Genomic DNA, 27,058 nt, shown 5'->3' with positions numbered 1-27,058 from the left:
AAATGTCAGCAGCATTTGGTTCTCCTCAAGTAATGGAACGCAAACGTCTGCTTCCCGTTGGGTCCTGCTGCCTTTGCCGAAGAGAATTGTTTTTGGTGCTGTGGCTTCAGAACACCTGAATGCAGCCCTGGAAGTGGTCCTCCAGCACAGGACACGCCGTCTCGGGGTTCAGACACCTTCCCATACGGGTCGTGGATGCTCTTGTGGGTGTCTTGTTTCCTGACCCGGAGGTCGGCAGTGGCTGAGCTGCTGTGTGGGACCCCAGTCCCTCTTGCTGTCCTGTGTCATCTCCTCCTTCCTCACCCTCCTGGGTTAGATCTTGTACAATAGTAAGCTCAGTGTTGGACCTGGCACCCAGAAAGGAGAGCCGTGCGCCCTGCAGCCCAGCACGGGGCCCCGCCAAGCATCCGCTGGCACTGGCACTGGCATCTGCTGTGAGGCCCCTGGCGGGCAGGGTCATCTCTTGGTCCTCCCAGGTGGCAGATGACGCAACAGCCCGGTGATGAGTGGAACAGGCGTGTGCGTTTCAGCAGATGAGCAGGAGATGTTGATGGATTTTGCTGCCCCGCTGATAAAAATAGACATTTATTCTTTTCAAGACAGGCAGAAAGGCTAAGATGTGTTAGTAGCCCTGTGGGACGGAACTCAGATGGCAGTTTTTCATTTTTGATGTCTTTTTTTTTTTTTTCTTGATTCCTTTTCTCTTAAAATTAGGCCTCACAAGCTAATCCTGTAGATCAGGCTGAAGCTGACAGGAGTGAGCCTGAGATTTCTGAATGCTCATTTATTTCTCCTTCCATCGTCGAGATTCAGGCTTTAATCCAGGAGGCCGTCCCCCAGGAAAGGGCCCCCACTCAGGCAGGGAGGCCAGGGGTGGCCCCGCCCAGCCCCCCGTCGGTGTCCGTAGCTGCTGCCAGAAACGGAGTCAGAGAAAGTAATGTCTGCCAGACTTCAACTCCAGCTGGGTGTGAGCACCTTGTGCCACCGCTGCCCACACCGCCCTGCATCCGTGCTGCGCTGCGTTGGCACTGGAGAGCCTGGGAGGCTCTGGGAATTGGAATCCCTGGCTGTGCTTGCCGGAAAGGGTGTATGTAAATGAGGCGGTTTTCCTGCCACCTCTGCAGATGATTTAGCCCAGCAAGTGTGAAGAGGGAGGGAATGTCCCTGCCAGAGCTGGGACACAGTGCAGGGGCATGGTTATAAATGAACGAAACAGCTCTTCTGCTGAGTTTTTTTTTTCTTCTATACAATTCCTCTGTGAGTTCCCTTTAACCATGATGTACAACGCACATTGTGGCTTTAGTCTTCTATTTCAAACAACATGTTCACCAGCAATGGTGTTGAACAGTCTGCATCCTGGCTGGCTGGCTGGCACCCTCAGGCAGGTCTCCCCGGGCTGGTGGGCACCAGGGGAGTTCTCCCGGACAGGGCTGTGTCTCGCAGGATGAGACAGCGGTCATGACGACACAGCAGCCATGCAGTGACGTGGGTTCATCCCCCACCCCGGCCACTTGCCTCTCCCCTGCTGCTCCACTGACTCCTCCCAGCCTGCATGTGACCCGGACGTGCTGCCTCACCTGTCGATACCACTTTGTTCATCTGTGAGACTATGCTGGGAAAATAGGCTCACTGCAGATCTTGCATTGGGTACTTTTTAAATCTCTCTGGGCATCTGTTAAATGGCCTAATGACTATCTGTGCTTACATCTTAAGCTTCTATTTTCTTTTTGTTTGTTTGTTTTTTGAGATGGAGTTTTGCTCTTGTTGCCCAGGCTGGAGTGCAATGGTGCCATCTCGGCTCACCGCAACTTCCAGGGTTCAAGGGTTTATCAAGCCTCCAGGGTTCAAGCGATTATCCTGCCTCAGCCTCCTGAGTAGCTGGAATTACAGGCATGCGCCACCACACCCGGCTAATTTTGTATTTTTAGTAGAGATGGGGTTTCACCATGTTGGTCAGGCTGGTATCGAACTCCCGACCTCAGATGGTCTGCCCGCCTTGGCCTCCCAAAGTGTTGGGATTACAGGCATGAGCCACCACACCCAGCCAGCTTCTGTTTTCTTTAACTTAGGGATATGTCAGAGAAAAATAGAATGATGTATCCAACACTCATCCTCATCCCAGAGTTTGTTCATTTTTTTTAATAATTTAGTTTTAAATAACAAATATAATAAACCTTAAAAAATACAGAAGCACAGGCCACGTGCAGTGGCTCACGCCTGTAATCCCAACACTTTGGGAGGCCGAGGCAGGAGGATCGCTTGAACCCAAGAGTTTGAGACCAGCCTGGACAACACAGGAGGGCTCCATCTCTATAATATGTGTGTGTGTGTGTGTGTGTGTGTGTGTGTATATTATATATATTATATATAATATATATTGTATATTATATATTATATTTATATTATATATTATATTTATATTATGTTATATTATATTATATTATATTATATATAGATAGCCTGGCATGGTGGCACACGCCTGTAGTCCCAGCTATTCGGGAGGCTGGGACAGGAGGAATCACTTGAGCCCTATGATCGCACCACTGCACTTCAGCTTCGGCAACAGAGTGAGACTCTGTCTCATAAAATAAAAAAGTAAATAAAATAAGATATAAAATGAATAAATAGAAGCATAAAGAAGAGTAGAAAGACTATAGCTTGACCACTCAGGAATAATCACGATAAATATTTTGTTTTATAATTCTTCTGTAAGTTTTCCCTTTCATACCCCAAACGTGTACGTGTGTATAATATAGGACAGATGGGATTGCATCAAAAACCATTCTGAAGCTTTTTCCCACTTACCAACGCACGGAGCTCTTCCTGTGTAATTGATGGAGAAGCAGTGTCACTGAACTCTCCCCACAGTTCATTTAACCCATTTTCTACTGATGGACCTTTCAGTCCTTCTCAGTCTTTTCATGTGTAGACGCCTGAGTATTTCCTTAGGACAAATGCCTAGATGTTGAATTACCAGATCAAAAGGCTTGTAATTTTAAAAGGCTTCTGAAACAAACTTGAAATCTCCCCACATGGATGGGAGTGGCCATTTTTTCTCATATGCACTATCCAGTCATATCCCTCACCATTTCCTGTTGGAGTTTTTTATTTCATTAATTTATATAAACTCTGTATATGTACATTTATACCTTTAGGTTTGTGTATTTATGATGTCATAAAAATTTCCCAGTTGGTCATGCAGTTAGAGAAACACACACACACACACACACACACACACACACACAGTTTTTTTCTTTCCCTCGAGACGGTGTCTCACTGTGTCAGCCAGGCTGGAGTGCAGTGGCATGATCTCGGATCACTGCAGCCTTGACCTCCCCAGGCTCAAGTGATCCTCCCATCTCAGCAGCCCCGAGTAGCTGGGACTACGGATGCATGCCACCATGACCGGCTAATGTTCTTTTTTTTTTTTTTTTTTTTTTTTTGTACAGATAGGATTTCGCCATGTTTCCCAGGCTAGTCTCGAACTCCTGGCCTCAAGTGATCCACCTGCCCCGGCCTCCCAAAGTGCTGGGATTACAGGTGTGAGACACCACACCCAGCCAAAAACCATCTTTTGCAACCTCTTTTTGGTTCTAAGAAAGAGGGCTGGGCACAGTGGCGCATGCCTGTAATCCCAGAAAGAGCATTCCCACCCCAAAACTATAAAAGGTTATTAAATTTTAAAATATTTCTGTGGATGTTTTTGTTCCATTTAAAAATACTATCTATTTACAGTTTCTATTTGAAATTTATTTTGTAATAAGATGTGAGAGGGAGCTCACCTTATTTTTTTCCTTCAAATATTCAGAAAATTGTTCCGACTGAGTTATTTCTCTCCTGTCCCCTTAACTGGCATGCCCCCTGCGGCCAACCCGAATGCTGCCAGTGGCCTGCCTGCCCATTCTGGGAGATGGTGGTGGTTTTCCTCCCTGCCCTATTCTGAAGACGAGCGCCCTGAGAGCAGGAGTAGGAGGTGCTCAGGCAGTGTAGGGTGAGTGGCATTGTGCGTTGAGGTAGAGTTTAGGAAACCCTTAGTACGGGGCTTGGCACCAGCAGACCTCACTGGTGGGCAGGTGTTCCTGTGCCTGCAGATGGAACTGAGTGAACCTGGTGAGGGTGGATTGTCATGCATTTAGTTCCTTCAACTCCTTTTGTTTGATTTAAGCATAGCTGGTATCGGTTCAAGGCAGTGTGGCCTGGTGGCAAGGCTTGTGTGCTCTGGTAGCCATGAGTGCTGTGTGTGAGTCCCAGCTCTGCCTGTAAGGTGTCCTTGCAGACACCTCGGACCACATCTGCAGGATGGGGATCCTGCCTGCCTTGCCCATGGTAAGGATTAAAGGAGGTGATTTGCCTGAAGGTGTCTGCATTGTACCTGGCGCAGTGGTGGTGGCCATTGCTTCTTCAATTATGGGAATTTAAAATGTGAATACACATGTTACAAAGGGAAGTAAACATTTTATGTAAGTATTGAGAAATGTACTAGGTATCTAGGATGAATCAGTTACTGTAAAAGGCACAAAGTTTTTTTTTTTAAACTTTCCTAGCTGCTTAGCACAGATATGCGGCATGAGGGTGGCAGATCAGTGTATGTCGGCTGGGCACAGTGGCTCATGCCTGTAATCGCAGCATTTTGGGAGGCCGAGGCAGGCGGATCACCTGAGGTCAGGAGTTCGAGACCAGCTTGGCCAACATGGTGAAACCCCGTCCCTACTAAAAATACAAACATTAGCTGGGTATGGTGATGCACGCCTATAATCCCAGCTACTCGGGAGGCTGAGGTGGGAGAATCACTTGAACCCAGGAGGCAGAGGTTGCAGTGAGCTGAGATCACACCACTGCACTCCAGCCTAGGTGACAGCGAGACTCTGTCTCAAAAAAAGAAAAAAAAGTTGTTGTCTATTTTTATTGATACGTAATAGGTGTATATATTTTCAGGGAACATACATGTGATAGGTAGGTCAGATTCTTGTATGTTTTGGGTGAAAAAAGGATTCAGTTTGGAGAACAAGACTCTTTCTGAAGTACAAGAGATGTCACATGGACCCCCGTCAGGGCAGTCAGCTGATTTGATGATTTGATGGCTGATGTTGGCAGAGGGGCAAACTGGAAATCACAGTCCTAGCCCTGCGGTCTGCTGCCAAGGTGCCCTGGCTGTCACCTCACCCTGTGGAGCTCCTGGCTCCTCAGATGTGCAATGAAGATGAGTCCAAGAGAGAGGACATGAGAAGAGACAAGAATGTACTGGAAGTCTTGTACTGGAGTAATGTTGATGTTGGAGAAATACTGGCTTCTTAGTTAAAACAGGCTGGGTGCTGTACGCCTGGAATCTCAGCACTTTGGGAGGCCAAGGCAGGCGGATCACTTGAGGCCAGGAGTTTGAGACCAGCCTAGGTGACATAGCAAGACCCCTGTCTCTACTAAAAAGGATAAAATATAAAATAACCAAACAGTAAAGACTATTTGTAAAAGGTAGAGTAATAGCCTTCCTATGGATGCCTTATGGTTTTGTCCTAAAAAAAACTTGGGATTGAGTCATAAACCCATAAGGCATTTTTACTAAGAGTCGGTGTAACAGCAAGATATTCTTTTATTCATCTGTGTATTCATTCAGTCAACAGTTGCACAAAAACAGACACAGTCCTTGCTATATTGCAATGCCTGCATTCTAGTGGGAGAGGCAGATACAGAGTCAGAATCACAAAAGAAATCTAGGGTTGAAACCAGAAAAGGCTGCAGAGAAGAGTCAGAGAAATGTACACGTAAGGCATTCTTCACGTCTCCACTGAGAGGTGTCAGGCTTCGAGCAGCCCTGGACCAGTGTGTGGGTCTGCCTTCGTAGGGCTGGTGGTTGAGATGCTGTGGTCTCATCAGCTGCCTTGATTGGGGAATGTTTCTGTAGGAGATAACTTACATTTTACCAGTATTCCTTTAATTCCTCCTTGTCTTTATTATAGTATTTTTTTTTTTTTGAGACAGAGTTTTGCTCTTGTTGCCCAGGCAGGAGTGCAATGGTGCGATCTCAGTTCATTGCAACCTCTGCCTCCCAGGTTCAAGTGATTCTCCTGCCTCAGCCTCCCAAGTAGCTGGGACTACAGGTGCCTGCCACCATGCCTGGCTAATTTTTGTATTTTTAGTAGAGACGAGATTTCACCATGTTGGTCAGGCTGGTCTCGAACTCCTGACCTCAGGTGATCCACCCGCCTCAGCCTCCCAAAGTGCTGAGATTACAGGCGTGAGTCACTGTGCCTGGCCTTATTATAGTATTTCTAATATTGTTGAGTAAAGACAGATGGTGGATCAAAGAGGATGTTTTTAACTTGTGAGGAAAAATGTATTCAAAATTTATGGGGAAAAGTTTTCTTCGTAAAGATCACAGGGGTGGCTTTCAGGACCATTTCTCAAAGAGATAATGGTGGTTGCAGTTTTAGGTTGAACCACAAACATTTATTTTAAAAAACCCCAACAGGAAATTCCGTGTTGATGGTTAGTCATCTGCGGGAGCTTAGGTGTTTGTTTATAGTCAGTCCTAGACTGTACGGGTGTGTCATGCTCTTCCTGTGCACGCTGTATTGCTCACTAAAGGTTAACATATTTTTAGGCTATTACTCATTAAACCAAAAGAGGGGAGCAAGTGGTTTAGGGGTGATCATCAGTCTGATCTGGAGGTGCAGGCTGCCTGTGTCGGCCTCAGCAGCAGCGTTCCAGTCTTCCTGGGGGGTTCTCCCTGCTCTCCTTGCCCAGCACCTTCTACAACCCCTGCCTTTGGGGTGACTGCTCCCCTGCTCACGTTGCCTCCCATGGCCCATTCTTTTGGTGTTGCCAAGAACCAGGCTGAGACAGGTTGGAAATGCTCCAATAATTTCTACTCAGGGAGAACAGAAACGAAAGCCTTCCAGGAACCGCGCCCGCAGAACACAGAAGTGCTCAACAGAAGTGCAAAAATGCTGCTGGAGGACAGCCCCGCTGCCCCCACTGTGAGGACTGCCCCCACCCGGGGCTGCACCCAGAGCTTCTTTCCCTCCTTCATTCCGACCCAGCCTTCCCAGGGGCCCAAGGGAGTGAAGGCAAAACCTCCTTTTCAGGGTGCAGATGCAGCCAGCGAGCGGTGGTGGATGGCTACATCCTGTGTCCCCCATGCCCACAGGAGGAGGGGTAGGGGCCGTTTCCTAAGCTGGGACCCATGAGGTCCTGAGGCTGCAGCAGGATCTGTCCCCAGGGCAAAGGGGGCCTAGGGCTCTGGTCGATGGCCAGTGTTCCCCAGAATGTATTCTCTGAGCCTGTGCACCAGCTCCCCATTGCCACATTGAGACCCCCTCGGTGGCATCAGCTGGCTCCTGGGCCGATGCCCCTGGTTCCGAGGAGCACTGATGCAGTGGCTCCTGCTCAGGGCTGGAGGGTGCACTCCTCCTTCCTGCTGCAGAGCTCTGGCTAGAGGCAGGAGCAGCCTCCCCTGTGGAGGTGGGTGACCAGTGGCCGGTGAGGTGGGTTCTGTTGACTCCCTTCCACCGTGGGGCATGTTTGTGCCTCCGTTTCTTTGGCGTCCGTGTTTGGGCGGGTTTTGTGGCCAGAAACCTGGGACCCCCATGTGTGCCTCTGCTTCCTTGGCATCCGTATTTGGGTGGGTTCTGTGGCCAGGGACCTGGGACCCCCATCTGTGCCTCCGCTTCCTCGGCGTCCGTGTTTGGCCAGATTCTGTGGCCAGGGACCTGGGACCCCCAAAGTGCGAGGGTTCCTTTTCCTCCCCGTCTTGTCACATTTGATTTTTGGTGTGTCCTCACAGACCTGGGGGGCTCCAGAGCCCCTGTCGAGGTCAGTTTGCCCCGGTTTGGGAGTCAGACCGGGGGGAGGGGGTAGAACGCATCAGCTGGGGACCCAGCTCCAGCCATCCCTGCGCAGCTGTGACACCTGGGCCAGACACATCTCTGTGAACGTGGGCTGGGTGAGGCTTTGGCTTTGGCTCACCGTGGGGTCATTGGTGGCCCGGGCCTGGCATGGGAGACAGCATACAGTTGTCTGCACTCCGGCTGACAGGAGCAGATGTTCCGTCTGCATTCCCAGCACAAATTCTGAGACCGTCTCTGTCCATTTCACCAAAAAAGCTGCCATGACTGTGTTTAGCGTCAACTTGGGTGGCTATAAGGGAGGCTTGCTTGTGTAGACAACAGGTGAGTTGTCACCCTCGTGTCCTGATTTTAGCAGGAGAGTACAGCTTGATAGCATCTACTCTCTGGTCTGTGCTCACTGAGCCATCACTCCGTCCTGTTCCGCGGCTCGTGCTGACGGCACGGATCTCGGTGGCTGCTGTGCCACTGCCTGGCCAGGGCATCCTGTCCTGGCATCACAGAGACCATGTCTGCACCTGGCTTGGCCCAGGGTGTGGCACAGAAGTGTTTAGCAGCCCTGAGCTATCCTTCTCACTTTCTTTGGCCTGCACACTTTCTGGCTGATGCCCAGTGTAATTAATGCAGAGTTCTAGGAGGACTATCGGGAAGCATGGCTTTGAATAACGACTCACTTTGGAGCTCCGGAAAGAGCTTTGCGTGTCATTTGGGTGGCGGATCTTTAACCGTTTACATCCCCTGAGACATGGGTGCTGAGCACTGAGCTGGCTTCCTAGGAGACAGCCATGGGCCCCTGTGCCAGCCTCACAACGAGGCTGCCACCCAAGCTTAGGCCGCAGCTGCACAGCCCATGGGTGCTGACCCGGGCCTGTGGTTCGCTCACCGGTAGCCAAAGCGGCTTCACGGAAGAGCTGGGCTATTCATTTATTTAATGACTCTGAATTTCTGCAGCTGCTCTCCCCACCTCAGGGTACACGTCTGCGGGGGATCCTGGCAGGCCTTCACTTTATTCTTCATGCACCAACTTCCCCCCCCTTCCCTGTCCCTTACTTAGATGGCCCTCAGGGCAGGTGGCACAGAGTCTGCTCCACATCCCTCCCTGAAAAGTCGGGGAGGAGCCAACTCCGAAAGGGGTTTCTTCAGGGGACCACCTGCTCCTGCAGGAGGCTCGCCTGCCGCCCACCTCTGCTGACGTCCGCTGTGTATACTGAAATTTTTTGTTCCCCGTGACCCAGTTGCTCACACAGGAAGCCGATTACTCATTCACTATTTTTCCCTTTCACTGTGTGAGATGCGGCTCTAAAAATGGAATCTTAAATGTGCTGAGTGATGTTGATTCAGTGAACACAGCACGGCTGTGTACGTGACGCTGCGCTGGGTTCCAGGCCTTGCCCTCCGAACTCGCTTCGCTCTCTAAGGAATGGGTATGGCCTTAAGTGCAGAGCGGCCTGCCAGCCCTGGGGCCTGGGGAGCCATCGCCCCTCCCAGGAGCAGCTGAGGTCCCTTCCAACCACAGGTACACCTTACTTTATTGCCCCGCACAAAGAATGTATGCTTTTTTCCTCCCTGCCTTCCCTCCCTCCCTCCTTTCCTGCTTCCTTCTTTCCCTCCCTCCCTCCTTTCTTCCTTTTCTCCCTCCTTCCTTCCTTCCTCCTTTCTTCCTTTCCTCCCTCCCTCCCTCCCTCTCTCCCTGCCTGCCTCACTCTGTTCCTCACTCCCTCCCTCCTTCCCTCACAAATGGAATGTTTGTAGTAGCCTGAGGAACTCTTTTGGCGCCATTCTTCCAGTAACATGTGCTCACTTAGTGTCTCTGTCAGCATTTTTTAAGCAATAAAGTGTTTTTAAATTAAGATGTGTACATTATTTACACACAATTTACACACTTAGACTACAGTATAGTGCAAACAACTTTTATATGCACTGGGACACCAAAGCATTGGTGTGACCTGCTTTATTGCGGCGATCTGGAACCGAGCCTGCAGTGTGGCTGAGGTGCGCTGTGCTAGAATCCTGGGATTCCTGAATGAAAGGATTTGCGTTTCTGTTCCCAAAGGTTTCAACCTTCAATGCAGAGACAAGACTAACACTTATGGAAGCAACTGGAAGCCCATTTAAAATAAGACTGGTTAGTTACTGGGTAGGACGTGTGGCAGGGCGTGCCACCTGTGGCCTGGGGAGGAGGTGCCCATGGGGTGTCTGGAGAGAGCGTCCACAGACAGGTGGAACCTCGATTACTCCTTGGAGCATCCTTGGAGGACGGAGGAGACGAGGGAGGATGGCTGCTCCCAGTGGGCCTGGAAGTAGTGGGGAGGTGAGGTCGAGTCTTGGATGCAGGCCAGGGATTTGGGACTTGGCTGTTGGACAGGCAGTGGGAGCCAGGACCCGCTCTGTGAATGCCAATGTGGTGGCATCTTCTTGGTGAAGGCATCCCAGATGCCTCCTCCTCGAGGGCTTTCGTTTCCTTAACAGAGAGCACGTGGAGAGCGCATCCCTAGGTGGTGGTAGAATTCCCTTTAGAACCATCCGTGTCAAATGTGACAAGTGCATGTGTGGCCCATCCGTGTCTTGTGGCCTCTTGTACATGTGGTCCCCACCTTGGTGCATTATTCACCTGTCGGGGCCGGGGGCTCACAGCCTGGGGTGGGCATCCAGTGCCCTTCTTGTCATCCCCTCCTTCCTCGTGCATGGGGGTCGTGTCATCACACTTCTGTTCTATCTCCTCCTGCACACTTTGGCTTTGATCCTCCAGCTTGTATCTGCAGCTTACACGTGGGACTCCCTGTGAGTGATCAGAGTAGATTTCAGGCACCCCGAGGTCTCAGGCCTGTAGCGGCGTCCTTGGCAGTGGAGTTGCCTTCCTGAAGGTATGGGAAGGTGGACCCTCCCCGGCCTCTCTGCCTGGAAAACTTTTACATCTTTAACTTGTAATTTTATATTCCACGTGTCGTCACGTGAAGTATCGCTATTTTCATTATTGAAAGCTAGAAGCAAGAAAGAACTATCTTAGGAAATTGCACATTTTATGAATTACTGCTGCGTTTTCCCATTGCCTTTATTCACAGGGGTTAGTACCAGGCTGCGTGCAGGTTTCTTGCCTCCCACGCCAGGTGTTACAGAGGAGGTGGTCTTGGGGGAGGCTGCTTAGGAGAAACAGGGTCAGCCTAAGCCCTGAGCCCGAGCTGCGTCTGTGCCTGGAGTCTGCTTGGAGGCCCAGTGAAGGGGCCTGGTTTGGAGCTGGCCTGGCAGCTCTGTTTCACATGCGAGTAGCTCATGTTCCAGCCCAAAACCTTCTCGCAGCCAGCAGTGTGCCCCTTTGTGGTATGGTTGTGAGGCTGGGTTAAGTAACTGCATGAGCACCTTGTAAGCTGGGAGTCACCGAAGGACAGTGACTCTCCTCCCCGAGAGGAGCGTGCCCGACTCTGAAATCGAGATTGGCCGTGGGGCCGGATTCCTGGGCTCTGTCCTGGACGTTTCCTGGGAGCCGTCTCACTGGGTGGTTGGAGCCACCTGAGAATGGAGCCACGTGTTGGCAAATGCTTTGTTCTACTCTGGTGTGGCATACAGAGAGGCTCCGTCGGTCCTCAAGGGAGTGGATGGCTCCGCTGAACCCACCTGGACTGCGATGTCCACTCCCTGTCACGGTCAGGGTCTTTGCTGGGAAAGATCTTGGTGAGCTGCTGAGCTTATGAAAAGTCATCAGAGGTCATCCTGTGGATGACTGACACCTGGAAACTGTCCCTGGTGGCAGCATGGGCGCTGCTTGAGAACTCGGTTTGTTTGTTTTATTTATTTATTTATTTAGAGATGGAGTCTCGCTCTGTCACCCAGGCTGGAGTGCAGTGGCGTGATCTCGGCTCACTGCAACCTCCGCCTCCCAGGTTCAAGCGGTTCTTCTGCCCTAGCCTCCTGAGTAGCTGGGACTACAGGCACACGCCACCACACCCAGATACTTTTTGTATTTTTAGTAGAGATAGGGTTTCACCATGTTGGCCAGGCTGGTCTCGAACTCCTGACCTCAGGTAATCTACCCACCTCGGCCTCCCAAAGTGCTGGGATTATAGGTGTGAGCCACCGCGCCCAGCCTGACTTGGTTTATTTTTGTAGCCTTGGCCCAGGGCATGGTGCCCAGCCCACAGGGGCCCCTGCTGAGTGCCATTGAAGGGGTGGAGTGTCGTGGAAGTCTGTAGATGTGTCATCTATGAAGTCATGGCGACTTTGTGGAAGGCCATGCTGCCATGACCATTTCCAGATGGTGTAACTCAGTGAGTTTAATAACCTTGAAAGCATGTTAGTTTTCTCATAGGAAACAAACAAAAAAAAACAAATAATTCAAGGAGTCTCTGAGTTTTTCTAGGTCAGAAATACAGTAAGAACAGCTCATATTATTTTTAGTAGAGTACTTTTTCTTTCCAGTGAATGTCAATAGGGATTGAAGTACATGTGATTTTTTTTTTTTTAATGGAGAAGGGTTGTCTTTTTTTTAAACAGACATTTGAGTGAAAATTGAAAGTGTTCTATTATTGAAAAATGTTTATTTTTCTAAATCTACATTTTTTTTTAAATCTACATTTTGAACTTTACTAATATGGAGCCACTGAAAACTTGAGTTGAGATGAAGTTTCTGCCGCTTATGCATAAAAAAAGCATTTTCTGAGTAAATGAAACAGCAACAAGGGAGGGGCACTGCCTTGACACTTTTGGGCTCTTTGCATTGTCTCCCGTGCTGGTAATTCATGCTGTCTCATCTGTCCAGTGTCTGAGACAGGAAGAAAGAACAGGAATGGACATAGCAAGTTTGATCACCAATGAGTTGTTACGATACATTTTAAGTAAATTACTGGCTTAACGTTGAGACGGCTCCTCTGTGGAATGCAATATTGGCCTAGACATGAATGGAAACAGCAGAGGGGGGCATATAGTGGCTCGGGGCCGAGGGATGGGAAGGGCCGCAGAGCAAGCCTGCTCCCCCGTTAATGGGTGTTCTCTCTGCCATTCCAGCACTCGCGCCTCCTGCGCCGCCGCCACCCCCCATCCAAGGATATGCCTTCAAGCCTCCACCTAGACCCGACTTTGGGACCTCCGGGAGAACAATCAAATTACAGGCCAATTTCTTCGAAATGGACATCCCCAAAATTGACATCTATCATTATGAATTGGATATCAAGCCAGAGAAGTGCCCGAGGAGAGTTAACAGGTATTACGTTTCATCCTTCATGACCTGTGTAAGTGGTCTGTGCGGACAGACACGACATTTAAACTAATCAACTCTGAAATTCTCAGCAGATCCATCTGGCTTTCTTCCAGAACGTTTCAGCTGCATTTGTTTTTCAAAAACAGTTTTTCAGAGTCAAACCTACGGATTGAAAAAAATATATATATAAATATATATCAAGTTTTTGTATTGACACAGTTTCAGGATAGTGAAATACATCGTAAATGTACAACTGGAAGAATTTTGACAAATGTATATACTGATCACCCTAGAAAGTTGCCTCATACCCTCTTCCGGTTACCTCCAGCCCCTAAAGTCACAGCGTTCTGATGTATGTCACATAGATTAGTTTATGGGTCTGTATAGTGACACAGCCTCAATCCCGACTGCTTTTACTCAGCAGAATTTATGAGACCCACCTGCGCCATTGTATTTGTAGCTTATTTTTATTGCTAAAGAATACTCTATTGCCTATTTCGTAGTCTGTTTTTCATCTTCCTTTTAAACACATGGGCAGTCTAGGCTGTGGCCATTATGAATAAGACTGCTGTGGACATTCTTGTTGAAGTTCTTTTTGTGGAGGTGTGTTCGTCTCTCTTAGATAAATACCTAGGAGTAGAATTGCTGGGCCGAAGGGCAGCGGTGTGTTTAGCTGCATGTGAACCTGCCAAATAAATGGTGTTCCTATGCTCCCGTCAGGTTTTCCTCCCGTCAGCTCCGCTGAGTGTTTCCAAGGCCGCCCACCCCCACCAGCACTGGGTGTGGTCAGGCATGTATTTTTGTGTGTTTCGGTGGGTGAGTAGTGGTTTCTCATTGTGGTTAATTTTCATTTCTCTGGTAACTGACGAGCTGAGCATCTTTCCATGTGTTTATATATTATTTTCATCGATTAAGCGATATATTATTTCCAGCAAAGTGTTGAAGTATTTTGCATGTTTTTTTGTTTGTTTTTTACTGAGTTTCTTGTCTTTTTGTTATTGATCTGTGAGAGTTTTTAGTATATTCTAGATGCACATTGCATTTGAAAGGGTCCTCCAGAGCGACAGAACCAATAGGATAGAGATACAGTCATGTACCGCATGACAACGCTTGGCCAGTGACAGACCATATACCACCGTGGTCCCAAAAGATTGTAAGGGAGCTGACATCATAGCCCACGTAACGTAGTAGAGCAATGTGCTACCCTTTCTGAGTTTAGATTTTTTTATCTTTTATTTTGAGATGGAGTCTTGCTCTGTCACCCTGGAGTCCAGTGGCATGAACTCGGCTCACTGCAGTGTCCACCTCCTGGGTTCAAGCGATTCTCCTGCCTCATCCTCCCGGGTAGCTGGGATTACAGGCACCTGCCACCACACCTGGCTAATTTTTTGTATTTTTAGTAGAGACAGGATTTCACCATATTGGCTGGGCTACTCTCGAACTCCTGACCTCAAATGATCTGCCTGCTTCAGTCTCTCAAAGTGCTGGGATTACAGGCATGAGCCACTGGGCCCGACCTAGGTATATGTAGATGTACACATCCTTACCATGGTGTTACAGTTGCCTGCGGTGTTCAGCAGTCACATGCTGTACAGGTTTGCGACCTAGGTGTGTGGTAGACTCTACCTCCTGGGTTATATGTAAATATACTCTATGATGTTCACACCGCAATGAAATCGCCTGAGTGAATTTCTCAGGCCTTATCCCCATGGTTAAGCCACACATGACTGTACATATATCTATAGATATGAGAGGGGATTTATTAGGGGAATTGGCTCACATGATTGTAGAGGCTTAGATGTCCCACAGCAGGCCATTTACAAGCTGGAGACCCCGGAGGGTCAGTAGTGGGGCTCAGGCCAAGTCTGAAAGCCTTATAATCAGGGAAGCCAAAGACCTGGAACCCACGGGGCTGCTGCTATAAGTCCTAGAGCCCAAAGGCCAAGGGAGCCTGAAGTTCTGATGTCCGAGGCAGAAGGAAGACAGTGTCCCAGCCCCAGGAGGGAGAGAAGAAATCACTCTTTTTCTCCTTTTTTTTCTGTCTGTGCCCCCAGCTGATTGGATGGCACTACCCACACTGGGGGCAGATCCCCACCTGGTGCCTGACTAACACGCAGTCTCCTGGAAGCAGCCACACAGACGTGCCCAGAAGTCATGCTTTACCAGTTCTCTGGATCATTCTTTAATCATGACACATTGGCACCTAAAAATCACCATCATACAAGTCTATACCGGGAATATTTTCTCCTAGTCCAACGCTTGTCATCTCACCTTCCTAATGGTGTCTTTCTTTTAATGAGCAGAACTTTTTAGTTTTGTTGAAGTCCAATTTATAAATTTTTAAAAATAGCTGTTACATAGTGTATTCTCTCTAGGAAATTTTTGCCTACCTAGGGATCATAAAGATATTCTCCTGTTTTTATTTTAGAATTACAGTTTTTGCTTGCATATTTAGTCCACGATCCATCTTGACTTAATTTTTATGTATGGTGTGAGGTAAGGGTCTGTTGAAAATACTTTTCTTTCCCCACTGATTTACCTGTTGACCTTTGAAAAAAATAATTTGATTGTACAGGTTGAGTATCCCTTACTCAAAATGCTTAGGACTAAAGTGTTTCAAGTTTTCATTTATTTATTTATTTATTTATTTATTTGGATTTTGGAATATTTCCATTATGCTTACCAGTTGAGCATTGCAGGTCTGAAAACCTGACACCCAAAATGCTCCAATGAACATTTCCTTTGAGCGTCATGTTGGTGCTCATAAAGTTTCAGATTTTGGAGCATTTTGGATTTGGGGTTTTCAGATTAGGGGTGCTCAACCTGTATATGTGTGTGGATCTATTTCTGGATTCTCTTCTGTGTTGTCTTTAGGCCAGGAACTCTTGGTCATTTTAACTATAGTTAAGTGGTAAGGCTTGAAATCCGATTAAATAATTCCTCCAAATTTGTTGTTCTTCACAATTGTCTTAGCTATTCTGGATCTATTGCTTTTCCAAGTATATAGAATAATAAATATAAATAACTTATCAATTTCTGCTAGAAAGCCCCTTTGAATTTTTTATTGTGGTCACTATGAATCTACAGTATGCTATGTTCTTGGATGTTATTATAAATGGTTATGTAAATTTTTCTTTTCCTGGAATGGTGGGGAGTGACTGCTGTTGAGTATAGTGTTAATTTTTGGGGTGGTAAAAATGTTCTAAGCCATGGTGATGGTTGCAGAACTCTGAATATGCTAAGAGAGAATGTCTGGGGACTTAGTTCTCATATCTGTAAAACTAAACAGTTGGATTCACTCAACATGTCCAGAGTATGTCGAGAGTTCTATGAGGTTCTTTAAATATGCACTTACTAAAACATGTATTTCTGAACAAAAACTATGTGCACCACTGGGTTAAGCAGCTTTCTTTACTAAAGGTCTGCCTAGATCTTTTAGTATATCTCATTGCTGTGTGGCTCTCCATCAGTGAGACTGCTGGTTTGTTTTTGTGTTTCCCTGGGATAGAACCCTGTGTGAATCTGTGATTTAGGGGGTACTCCTTAGAACCAGAATGAGGGCATAAAGCAGTATACACATTTCCTTTTTCCTTTTTTTTTTTTAGAGACAGGATCTTGCTCTGTTTCCCAGGCTGGAGTGCAGTGGCATGATCTGGGCTCACTGCAACCTTCACCTCCTGGGTTCAAGTGATTCTCATGCCTCAGCCACCCGTCCGGAGTAGCTGGGATTGCAGGCATGCGCCACCACACCTGGCTAATTTTGCATTTTTAGTAGAGACTGGGTTTCACCATGTTGCTCAGGCTGGTCTCAAACTCCTGGCGTCTTGTGATCTGCCTGCCTTGGCCTCTCAGAGTGCTAGGATTACAGGCGTGAGCCTGTTTAGTAGAGACAGGGTTTCACCATGTTGCCCAGGCTGGTCTCAAGCTCCTGGCCTCAAGCAGTCTGCTCACCTTGGCCTCCCAAAGTGCTGGGATTACAGGTGTGAGACACCGCGCCTGGCCCACATTTTCTGGGCTGTTGACTGGTGCGGTGGCAGGTGGGCCCTTAGGCCATCGACCGCAGTACACAAGCAGCTTTCTTTTACGAAACTAGGCATGGCCAAGGCTTCGTCATCTGACACCAGAAAGAGGCTGAGGGTGATGAGAACGTGGTGTCTTTCCAGGACTGTGCTACTACACTCCTGGGGTTTCGCCTGGCAGGCTCGGGTCACGCAGTTGGTAAGCAGCAGATGCAGAGCAGGAGCTGCATGCACAGGGCCAAGGCCAACAGGCTAGGCTATGAGCCAGCTTGAGAGTTGCTGCCTAGACCTAGGAACCTTTAGGCCCTATCTCAAAATTATGATCAATCAAAACAGCACAGGAAAATGTCAGAAGTAAAATGTTTGTGCTCACAAGACCTGTGTGGGAGCCCTGGCCTACCTCCTCCCCCCTCCCACGACCCACGTTCCTGAGAACCCCGCTCACACATCAGCTGCAATGCCCTGGGGGTGCAGTGGTGCCTGAGGCAGACACGGCTCCTGTCCCCACTGGGGAGGTGGATGGTGCTCATGGTCAGCGCCGCTGGAGGGGAGCTCCGAGTGGAAAAGGAGACGAAGGTGGGGCCCTGAGCCAGTCATGAGTCTGGGCTCTTCCTTCCTGCTGCTCAGCATCTCCTACCCATTTCTCTTACCACACTGCAGCCTCTGTGAGAGCAAGGGTGGCTTCTTAGTCGTGAGTTCCCAAAACCTTGTGCAATGCCCTGGGTAGATGTTTAATGAGTCCAACACAGAGGCTTTATCCAAGGTCATGAGAAAAATGCCCTTGTACCTCAGTCACCTCCGTGACATTTTGACAGCTACACAGTGAAGCAGCCTCAGTGCCCTCAGGCCCTGCAGTATAGTCCGCCCCTTTCCCGGGGCTGCCGGGGTGGGGTTTGGTGCAAGCAAGACCCCTCCTCCCAGGAGCGTCCCGTAGAGCTGTGGGCACCGAGGTGGCTGCACAACACAGCCAGTCTTGAGCCAGCCCCAAAAAAGCATGGGGGCAAGGCCCGCACGGCCTAAGCCCTGCTGAAGTCATGTGGGCCTTGCCCCCATGCTCTGTGCCGAGAAGCATGGGTGGGCTGCGAGGAGGAGGTGGGCTCCTCTCCCTTCCCCTGCCCCTCTTCCTCCTTGTTCATCTTGAGCTCCGTCAAGTGGCCCCAGAAGAACCAGCAGACGAGATGGCCCTGTGCCTGTGGAGCGGGGGACGGGCAGCATGGCTGTGTCACACTCAGTCTTGCACCTGGAGCTGTGTGACTCTGGGCATGAGCCACTCACGGGAATGCAGGTGGGCCCTGCCTCTTTAGAAGACAGTCTGGTGCGGGTATTAAAGCAGAAACATCATGTATCCTCTGACCCACCCGTTCTCCTTCTCAGTCTCTGTATCTCAAGGAGATGTATAGGATGACTACTCTGAAAAAAAAAAAAGAGCAACAAAAGACACCATCTAAATATCAGTAGGAAGTGGCGGGTGAGAGGAATGCGCTGGGGCGTGCAGTGTGGAGCTCAGCAGGAGTGGAGTGGGACTCCCAGGCTGACCTGCAAGCTCAGAAACACAGGCAACTAAGTAGCAAGCGGTTAGGTGGTAACACTAACGCACGTGATTACAGCGTCTATAGTTCTAGACTTGGTGGCCACATTGTATACAGTTAGGAGGAAAGATCTCAAAGACACAGAGTAGGAAAATGGGAGCCTCAGAAGTGTGGGTTTGATACCATGTGTATAAAAATAGTAAAACAATGTATTTGTAGATAGCTATGTGTTTATGTGAAAGCATAGGTTTGAAAAGGATAAGGTTACTTAGGATGGGGATTGAAATGAGTGGGTAGTGTAAACAGACTTTTAGCTTTTTTTTCTTTTCTTTTTTTTTTTTTTTTTTTGAGACGGGGTCTCGCTCTGTCGCCCAGGCTGGAGTGCAGTGGCGCAATCTCGGCTCAGTGCCGTCTCCGCCTCCCGGGTTCACGCCATTCTCCTGCCTCAGCCTCCTGAGTAGCTGGGACTACAGGCGCCCACCACCATGCCTGGCTAATTTTTTGTATTTTTAGTAGAGACGGGGTTTCACAGTGTTAGCCAGGATGATCTCGATCTCCTGACCTCGTGATCCGCCCACCTCGACCTCCCAAAGTGCTGGGATTACAGGCGTGAGCCACCAAACAGGGTCTCCCTCTGTTACCCAGGCTGGAGTGCAGTGACACAATGATGGTTCACTGCAGCCTCAACCTCCTGGGGTCAAGCGATCGTCCCACCTCAGCCTCCCAAGTAGCTGGGACCACAGGCACGCACCACCACACTCCACTAATTTTTAAATATGTCGTAGAGATGGGGTCTCTCTGTGTTGCCCAGGCTGGGACTTTGAGCTTTATCGTTCTGTGAAACTTTCGGTGAGAATGTATTAAGGCAAAAGCTGTGTAATTAGAAATTAATGAAAGGATGACATTTGTAAAAGAGGGAACCTCTCAGAATTATGACAAAAGGGCAAACAGGCAAACAGGGCGGGCACTTGCTTCTCTGCATTAGCAAGCACGTCCCGGCTTCTGCGAGGCGGCCCTGGCCTTGTGTGGGGTGCTGCTTGGCACTGCCCTTTCCCTGGGTGGTGACTGAGGAGGGAGCTGTCCCTGCTTAGAACTTGGCAGAATGAGCACTAACAGCTTGGCCGTGGTTCTCCTTTTCCTTCGTTTCAACATGGGTCACTCTCTAAGAGGCTGGGGGCCCGCTGGTGGACGGAATGCATGCAAATGCAGTCCTGAGCTGTCATCTTTTTTGGGAGGTCAAGGGCAAGCCTGAGATCTGGGTGGCCAGCAGAGCTGGCTCTCCAGAAGCAGGGACACTCACTCACTTTCCAGTGCCTGCACTGGATCGAAACGAAGAACCAGATTCAGGGACAACGGGAGCAGCGTCCCCAGGTGGCTCCATGGGCTGGCTGGGAAGTTAGTGCCTCACAGGTACAATTTCACTCTGGGGAAGTGAAAAACATTTGTGGACGGAGGGTGGTGATTGTTGCACGACAGCATGGACACACTCAATGCCGCTTAACTGAACCCTTAGTTGAAATGGTCAATTTTATGTTATCTGTATTTTATCACAGTTTTACAAAGAAAGAAAATTAGCTGCCCAATATGTGGTCATCTGTGTTTGAGGAGGGAAGGGACTCCCCGTGTTAGAATTAGGCAGCAAGGTGCCATCCTGCTGCCACAGCCACGAGGTCCACTTTCTCTGCTTTATACAAGATTGGCCCCTCCTCACCCTCAGCAGTGGGCCCCGAGGCACGGGGGCTTTGGGCAGGTGGCCAGGGATGCTCTCTGGGCAGCAGAGGCCTGAGTGGTGGCCAGGATTGTCTGCCGGCCGACTCCACCGGTGTGCATTGCAGCCCCTTGGGGCACTGCCTCGCTGGCACGACCGAACAGCCTCCTTCTCTTGAGAGATCCGCCCAGCCCAAGCCGCACGCCGTGCTGGGTGTGCAGGATGAGCTGGACCTGACCCTGCCTCCAGGGGCCCGCAGGACAGTCAGTGAGCAGAGTCATCATGCCGAGTGCTGGATGGGGCTCAGAACGGTGAGTGTTCATCCGGAGGAGTGTCTCCAGTAGCGGGGCTCGGTTGTATTTCCTTGAATCCTGGGTGTGTGGTTGCCTGCCATAAGTCATTGAGAAGTGTGTCCTGCCCTCTTTCTCCTGCCGCCCCCATCCCTGGGCCTGTTTCTGGGCTCCGGACTCTGGGCCCTGTCCTGAGGTCTCTGCCTGCCCCAGTGCCATGGCCTCCCTGCAGGTGCTCCTCCTCAAGGATACCTGCCAGCCTTTGTCCTTCAGATTTCCACTTCTATTTTAGGATGAGTTTGTTAAATCCTATCAAATAAAAATACATCCCTCTCTGGATTTTTACTGAAATTAAAAGGATGGATTTGTTTGAGGAAAATATTCTGATCCATAAACATAGTATATCTCTTAACTGATTTTTTTTCCTTTTTAAGACGTCTTTTCGTGTTTCCGACTCTCAAAGGAAAAATTTGTGGGCCAGGCACAGTGGCTCATGCCTGTAATCCCAGCACTTTGGGAGGCCGAAGCAGGCAGGTCACGAGGTCAAGAGATCAAGACCATCCTGGCTAACATGGTGAAACCCCATCCCTACTAAAAATACAAAAATTAGCTGGGTGTGGTGGCACGTGCCTGTAGTCCCAGCTACTCTGGAGGCTGAGGCAGGAGAATCACTTGAACCTGGGAGGCAGAGGTTGCAGTGTGATCACGCCACAGCACTCCAGCCTGGCTAAAGAGCAAGACTCCGTCAAAAAAAAAAAAACAAAACTTTGTGAATAGAGGTTGGGACTCCGAGCGCCCATGCCTCCCTCCCTCCTTCCCTGTGTGTGTGGCTCTGGGAGGACCCCCACGGTAACTGCACCCCTGCTACGGGGAGGAACATGCTGCTTTGACTGCTGTTTTCCAGCTGCCGGGCAGACAGGTGGGGGTCAGGGCAGGGATCTTTTCTTTCAGGAACTAGAAGGAGGAGGGAGGCCAAGGTGCAGGGTGGCCACCAATTCTGGAGCACATCATCAATGATGTATTGCCATTTTGTTACATTCTGCAATTAAATAACTGTTTCCAAACACGGCGGTCCTGTATCGCCAAGTCACTCAGGAATTCCTCTGCGGTGATATGCAACTTAGAGTGGCCACGAGATTGTCTCATAGGGAAAAAAGGGAGGGAACTGCCAGTGTACTGCCAGGGACCAAATCTTTGTGGGGAACCTGGATTTCATAGAGGGGGAGAGGACAGGGAAGCCCGGGGGACCCATCCCTGCAGGAGGCGGTGCCTGCAGGCATCATCACTGAGATGTTTGTTGGATGGCTGACTCCGCCACTCCTTTTTCGCCACCTCTTTCACTGAGAACACAGGAGTGAAGAAAGGCGCACTGGAGGGCAACATGGATCTTTGTCCAAGAGGGGCATAGGCGGTGCTCACCCTGTACGTGGCCCGCAGCCCAGACCAGGAGACGGCGCTCTGGCTTTCTGAAGCTTCCTTTTTCTCTGTAGCCTCTTCTGGATTTTCAGCAAATACAGTCCTAATGTCCACCAGTGATGACAGTTTTTTTCTTCTTTATAATCCCTTTCTTACCCTACGGTAGTAATCGTGACCTGTAGCGCGGCATTGAACAGAAGTGGTGATTTGGGCGTCTCTGTTACATTGAGAACCTCAGGGAAAGTTAGTTTGCTATAGACTTTGAGAAGGTTTCTGTGCGGATTTCCTACCAGATGAAGACGTTTCCTTCTATCCCTACTTTTCTAATTTTTTAAAAAAAAATCATGAGTACCAGGCATGATGACTCACACCTGTAATCCCAGCACTTTGAGAGGCCAAAGTGAGAGGATTGCCTGAGCCCAGCCTAGGCAACATGGCAAAGCTTCATCTCTACAAAAAGTTAAAAATTAGCCATTGTGGTGGCATGCGCCCATAGTCACAGCTATTTGGGAGGCTGAGTGGGGAGGATCCCTTGAGCCCAGGAGTTCAAGCTTGCAGTGAACTATGATTGCACCACTGCACTCCAGCCTGAACAACAGAATAAGATTCTGTTTCAGAAAAAAAAAAAAAAAACCATGAGTGGATGTTGAATTTTATTAAATGCTTTTCTTCTACAACTTTGAAATTGTCATAATTTTTGTTGTTGTTGTTGTTTTGTTTTTGAGAAGGAGTCTTGCTCTGTCACCCAGGCTGGAGTGCAGTGGCGCAATCTCGGCTCACTGCAACCTCTGCCTCCTGGGTTCAAGCGATTCTCATGCCTCAGCCTCCCAAGTAGCTGGGACTACAGGCGTGTGCCACCATCCCTGGCTAATTTTTTTTTTTTTTTTTTTTTTGAGACGGAGTCTCACTCTGTTGCCCAGGGTGGAGTGCAGTGGCGTGATCTCGGCTCACTGCAACCTCCGCCTCCCAGGTTCAAGTGATTCTTCTGCCTCAGCCTCCCAAGCAGCTGGGATTGCAGGCGACCACCACCATGCCTGGCTAATTTTTTGTATTTTTAGTAGAGATGGGATTTCACTATGTTGGCCAGGTTGGTCTCAAACTCCTGACTTCGTGATCCACCTGCCTCAGCCTGCCAAACTGCTGCGATTATAGGCATGAGCCACTGCGCCAGCCTGTGCTTTGCTTTATTGCCCTTTGCAGGTACTGTTCGTCATCGTTGTTTAACAAATTGAAGGTTCGTGGCAGCCCTGTGCCAAGCAAGTCTTATCAGTGCCCTTCATGTCTGTGTCAGCATTTTTAGCAATAAAGTATTTTTTAATCAAAGAATGTACATTTTTTTTAGACACAATGCTATTGCACATCGAATAGATGGCAGTACAGTGGAAACAGAACCTTCCTGTGCACTGGGAAGCCAACACCTTTGTGTGACTCGCTTTATTGCGACATTTCCTTTATTGTGCTGGTCTGGAACCAAACCCACAGTGTCTCCTAGACATACCTTTATGTAGGCCTATGATCTTTAAAGAATGTATACACTCCTGTAAGAACCACCACAATCAACAGGACATGCTAACAACCCCAAAGAACCTGCCCCATTGCAGTTAAGTATGTTGTCCCCTGCCCCAAGGTAAACACAGACCTGCGTTCCGTCAGTGTAGATTGTTTTTTTGTTTTTGCCTGTCAAAGAGTTTCCTATACATGGAATCATTATTGTATACCTGTTCCTCCTGGTGGCTGGCTTTGTTCTCCAAGCATGCTTCTTTTTTGAGACGGAGTCTTGCTCTGTCACCCAGGCTAGAGTGCAGTGACATGATCTCAGCTCACTGCAAGCTCCGCCTCCTGGGTTCACACCGTTCTCCTGCCTCAGCCTCCCGAGTAGCTGGGACTACAGGCACCCGCCACTACGCCTGGCTAATTTTTTGTATTTTTAGTAGAGACAGGGTTTCATCGTGTTAGCCAGGATGGTCTCGATCTCCTAACCTGGTGATCCACCTGCCCCGGCCTCCCAAAGTGTTGGGATTACAGGCGTGAGCCACCGCACCTGGCCCCCTAAGCGTGTTTCTAAGACACCCGTCGTGTTGCATGTAGTGGTAGATTCAAGTATCGCGTTGTGTGGGTGTGGCATCATGGGTTTGTCCACTCATCAGCTGATGGACATTGATTTGAATTGTTTCCAGTTTGGAGCTGTTTGTATGCAAATGTTTGCGTGGATGTGTGTTTTCATTTTTCTTGTGTCAGAAGTTGCTAGACAGGGTGGTAAATAGACATTGAAACCACACTTTCTCCCCAAAGTAGTTGCATCAGCCTCGTAGAAGAGAGCATTTCCCTCCGCCTTCACCACCTCTTGGTATTGTTACCTTTCCGATTTTAGCCTTTCTACTGGGTGTCTGTGGCTTCATTTCCATTTCCCTAAAGCCGAGTGATGAACACCCTTTCATGTGCTTACCCGCCATTTGTGTATCCTCTTCTGACGTGTGTCTGGTCAAATCTTTTGCTCATTTAAGTTGGATTATCTTCTTACTGAGTTGTAAGAATTTTCCTAAATACATTATGCATACAAGTTCTTTGTTAGATGTGTGTCTGTGTGATTATGGAATATTTCCTCCCAGTTGATTGCTCATCTTTTTGTTTTTGTTTGTTTGTTTTTGAGATGGAGTCTCACTCTGTCACGCCCAGGCTGGAGTGCAGTGGCACAATCTTGGCTCACTGTAACCTCCGCCTCCTGGGTTCAAATGATTCTCCCGCCTCAGTCTCCCAAGTAGCTGGGATTACAGGCACCCACCACTACACCCAGCTAATTTTTTGTATTTTTAGTAGAGACAGGGTTTCACCATATTGGCCAGGCTGGTCTCAAACTCCTGACCTCAAGTGATCCACCCGCCTCCCAAAGTGCTGAGATTATAGGCGTGAGCCACCGCGCCCAGCCTTGTCTTTTCGTTTTTATAATGGTGTCTCTTTCTCTTTTTTTTTTTAAGAGATGGGTAAAAGTTTTTAATTTTAATGAAGCCTAGTTTATGAATTTTCCCTTTAAGGACACATTTCTTAGAAATTTTTGTCTATCCCAAGGTTTAGGGACATTTTTCTCTTATGTTTTCTTCTAGACATTTCTGTTTTAGCTTTTAGGGTTATAACCTGTTTCATGTTAATTAATTTTATAATGTTAAATACAATCTTTTGTTTCTGGTATCGACTGAACTTTGACATGATGATTTATTTTTGAACATGTTGCTAGATTCAGCTTGTTAATGTCTTGTTCCTGCCTCTGTTTGTAAGTGATTGGCCGTGATTTCGTAGTACTCTTCCTATCCAGTTTCAACCTAAAGGTTTTGCTAGCCTCATGAAATGAGTCAGGGTGTGTGTGCCATCTTACTCTGTTCAGGTCAAGTTTGAATCAGGCAAGAATGATTTGTTCTTTGAATGTGAGTAGAACCCACCTTCCCCTCCAGTGGAGCCATCTGCACCTCAAGTTGACTGTGCAGTCCTGGCCAGGGAGATGAAGTCCTCCGAAGGTTGGGGACCCTTTGTAATGTCTGGAGAGCGCGGAGGAATGAGCTGTCCTCTTGCGAGAGCTGCAAGGCATCCCTTGTCTTGGGCAGCCCAGAGCAGGTCAGGGAGGTGCCAGGTGAGATTGTGCCCTGGCTGCCTGGTAGGCATGGCAGGGATGGATGCCGGGGCCATGCTGATGGCCCTCGGGCCTGTACCCTGCTGAGGCTGGATCTCCCAGCACTGTCAGAGGCGGGGGCAGCTTGGTGGAGCCCTCAAAGATGTCACTGAGAGGCTCTGGGCATCTGCCACAGGCACTCCCCAGACCGCAGGTGTTGAGGGCAGGTTAGCTGGATCCCTGACACCCTCTTCCTGTGGCTATTGGAGGTGGACCCAGCAAAGCCATTCTGAATAAGGAAAGCCCTCTGGGCCAGCTTGCCTCGACTTTTGGGAAAGGAATGGAAGGTGTTGGCAGATTCTTGCTTCCTGAGAGATGACCGAGGCTCTGCCCAAGAGAAAGACCATTCTAGCCACGCTCTAATCCCACCTTCCGTCAGAAGTCTGTCAGCGACTCCCCCGCCCCCACCTTCCCCTGCTGGTGGACTCATCTCTCCCTCTTTACCACATCCCCTGAGCTGGCATTTCCTGGTAAAAAACCGAGATCTTAAGCACCCCACGGGCCTCTGCATTTCCCTCACATGGGCCTTTGTGGGTAGGCAGGTACCCCAGCTCTTCATATTTGCACGTCATCAGGCGTGGTGTGCGAGGACAGGCATTTAGTGAGTTGGGTTAAATGCCTCAGAACCCCCATGAGCTGGGCACAGTGACTCATGCCGGTATTCCCAGCACTTTAGGAGGCAAAGGCGGAAGGATTGCCTGAGCCCAGGAGTTCGAGACCAGCCTGAGCAACATAAGGGAGGCCCCATCTCTACAAAAAAATTTAAAAATTAACTGGGCATAGTGGCCTGGGCATGTAGTTTCGGCTACTTGGGAGGCTGGGATGGGAGGATTGCTTCTGTCCAGGAGGTCAAGGCTGCAGTGAACAGTAATTGTGCCACTGTACTCCAGTGATAGAGCGAGACCCTATCTCTAATAAAATAAGATAAACAACCACCTGAAATGCCAGGAGAGTGCTAGGCCAAGCTGGTCCCTCTTTGGAACAGAGCTCGAGGCCAGCAGGAGGTTTGCAGAGTGTGTTTCTGGAGGCCTCTCTGTCACGGTGGGGAAGTGGCGGTTGAGGGGTGGAGGGTGGGGGTCATGGATCTCTGCTCATGGAACCCTGCAGAGCAGCTCCCTTGCATCTAGCAGGCTTCTGCCACTGGAATGCCTAAGCCCCCAACACCAAAACCCCAGTCCCTCCCAGCAGCAAGCATCTGTTTCATACCATGGCTCTGCAAGTGGGCTGAGGTTTGGCTGGGCCCCTGGATCAGGCTGGACTGGAGGGGCAGGAGCACGCAGGACTCATTCTTTGGGCAATCAGAGGAGCACACAAAGCCAAGCCAGTCTCTCAAACCCCTGGACTGGGGCTGCAGAGCAAATCCTGGTGGCCACAGCAAGGCCCACAGCCGAGCTGAGCCACAC

General features: G+C 49.2%; 1 protein-coding gene across 2 annotated transcripts in view; it reads left to right on the top strand.

Moving 5' to 3' along the window:
* AGO2 (argonaute RISC catalytic component 2) overlaps positions 1-27,058 on the top strand; it is a 119,655-nt gene that overhangs the window by 37,837 nt on the left and 54,760 nt on the right. For both annotated transcript variants that reach the window (XM_030794943.1, XM_030794944.1), the window contains exon 2: positions 12,840-13,035. In XM_030794943.1, the coding sequence (XP_030650803.1) occupies positions 12,840-13,035 (196 nt within the window). The remainder of the gene's footprint in view (positions 1-12,839; positions 13,036-27,058) is intronic.

The sequence above is a fragment of the Nomascus leucogenys genome, chromosome 16 (assembly GCF_006542625.1).
Source record: "Nomascus leucogenys isolate Asia chromosome 16, Asia_NLE_v1, whole genome shotgun sequence".
Lineage (NCBI taxonomy): Eukaryota > Metazoa > Chordata > Mammalia > Primates > Hylobatidae > Nomascus > Nomascus leucogenys.
This window is presented reverse-complemented; position numbering and strand designations above follow the sequence as displayed.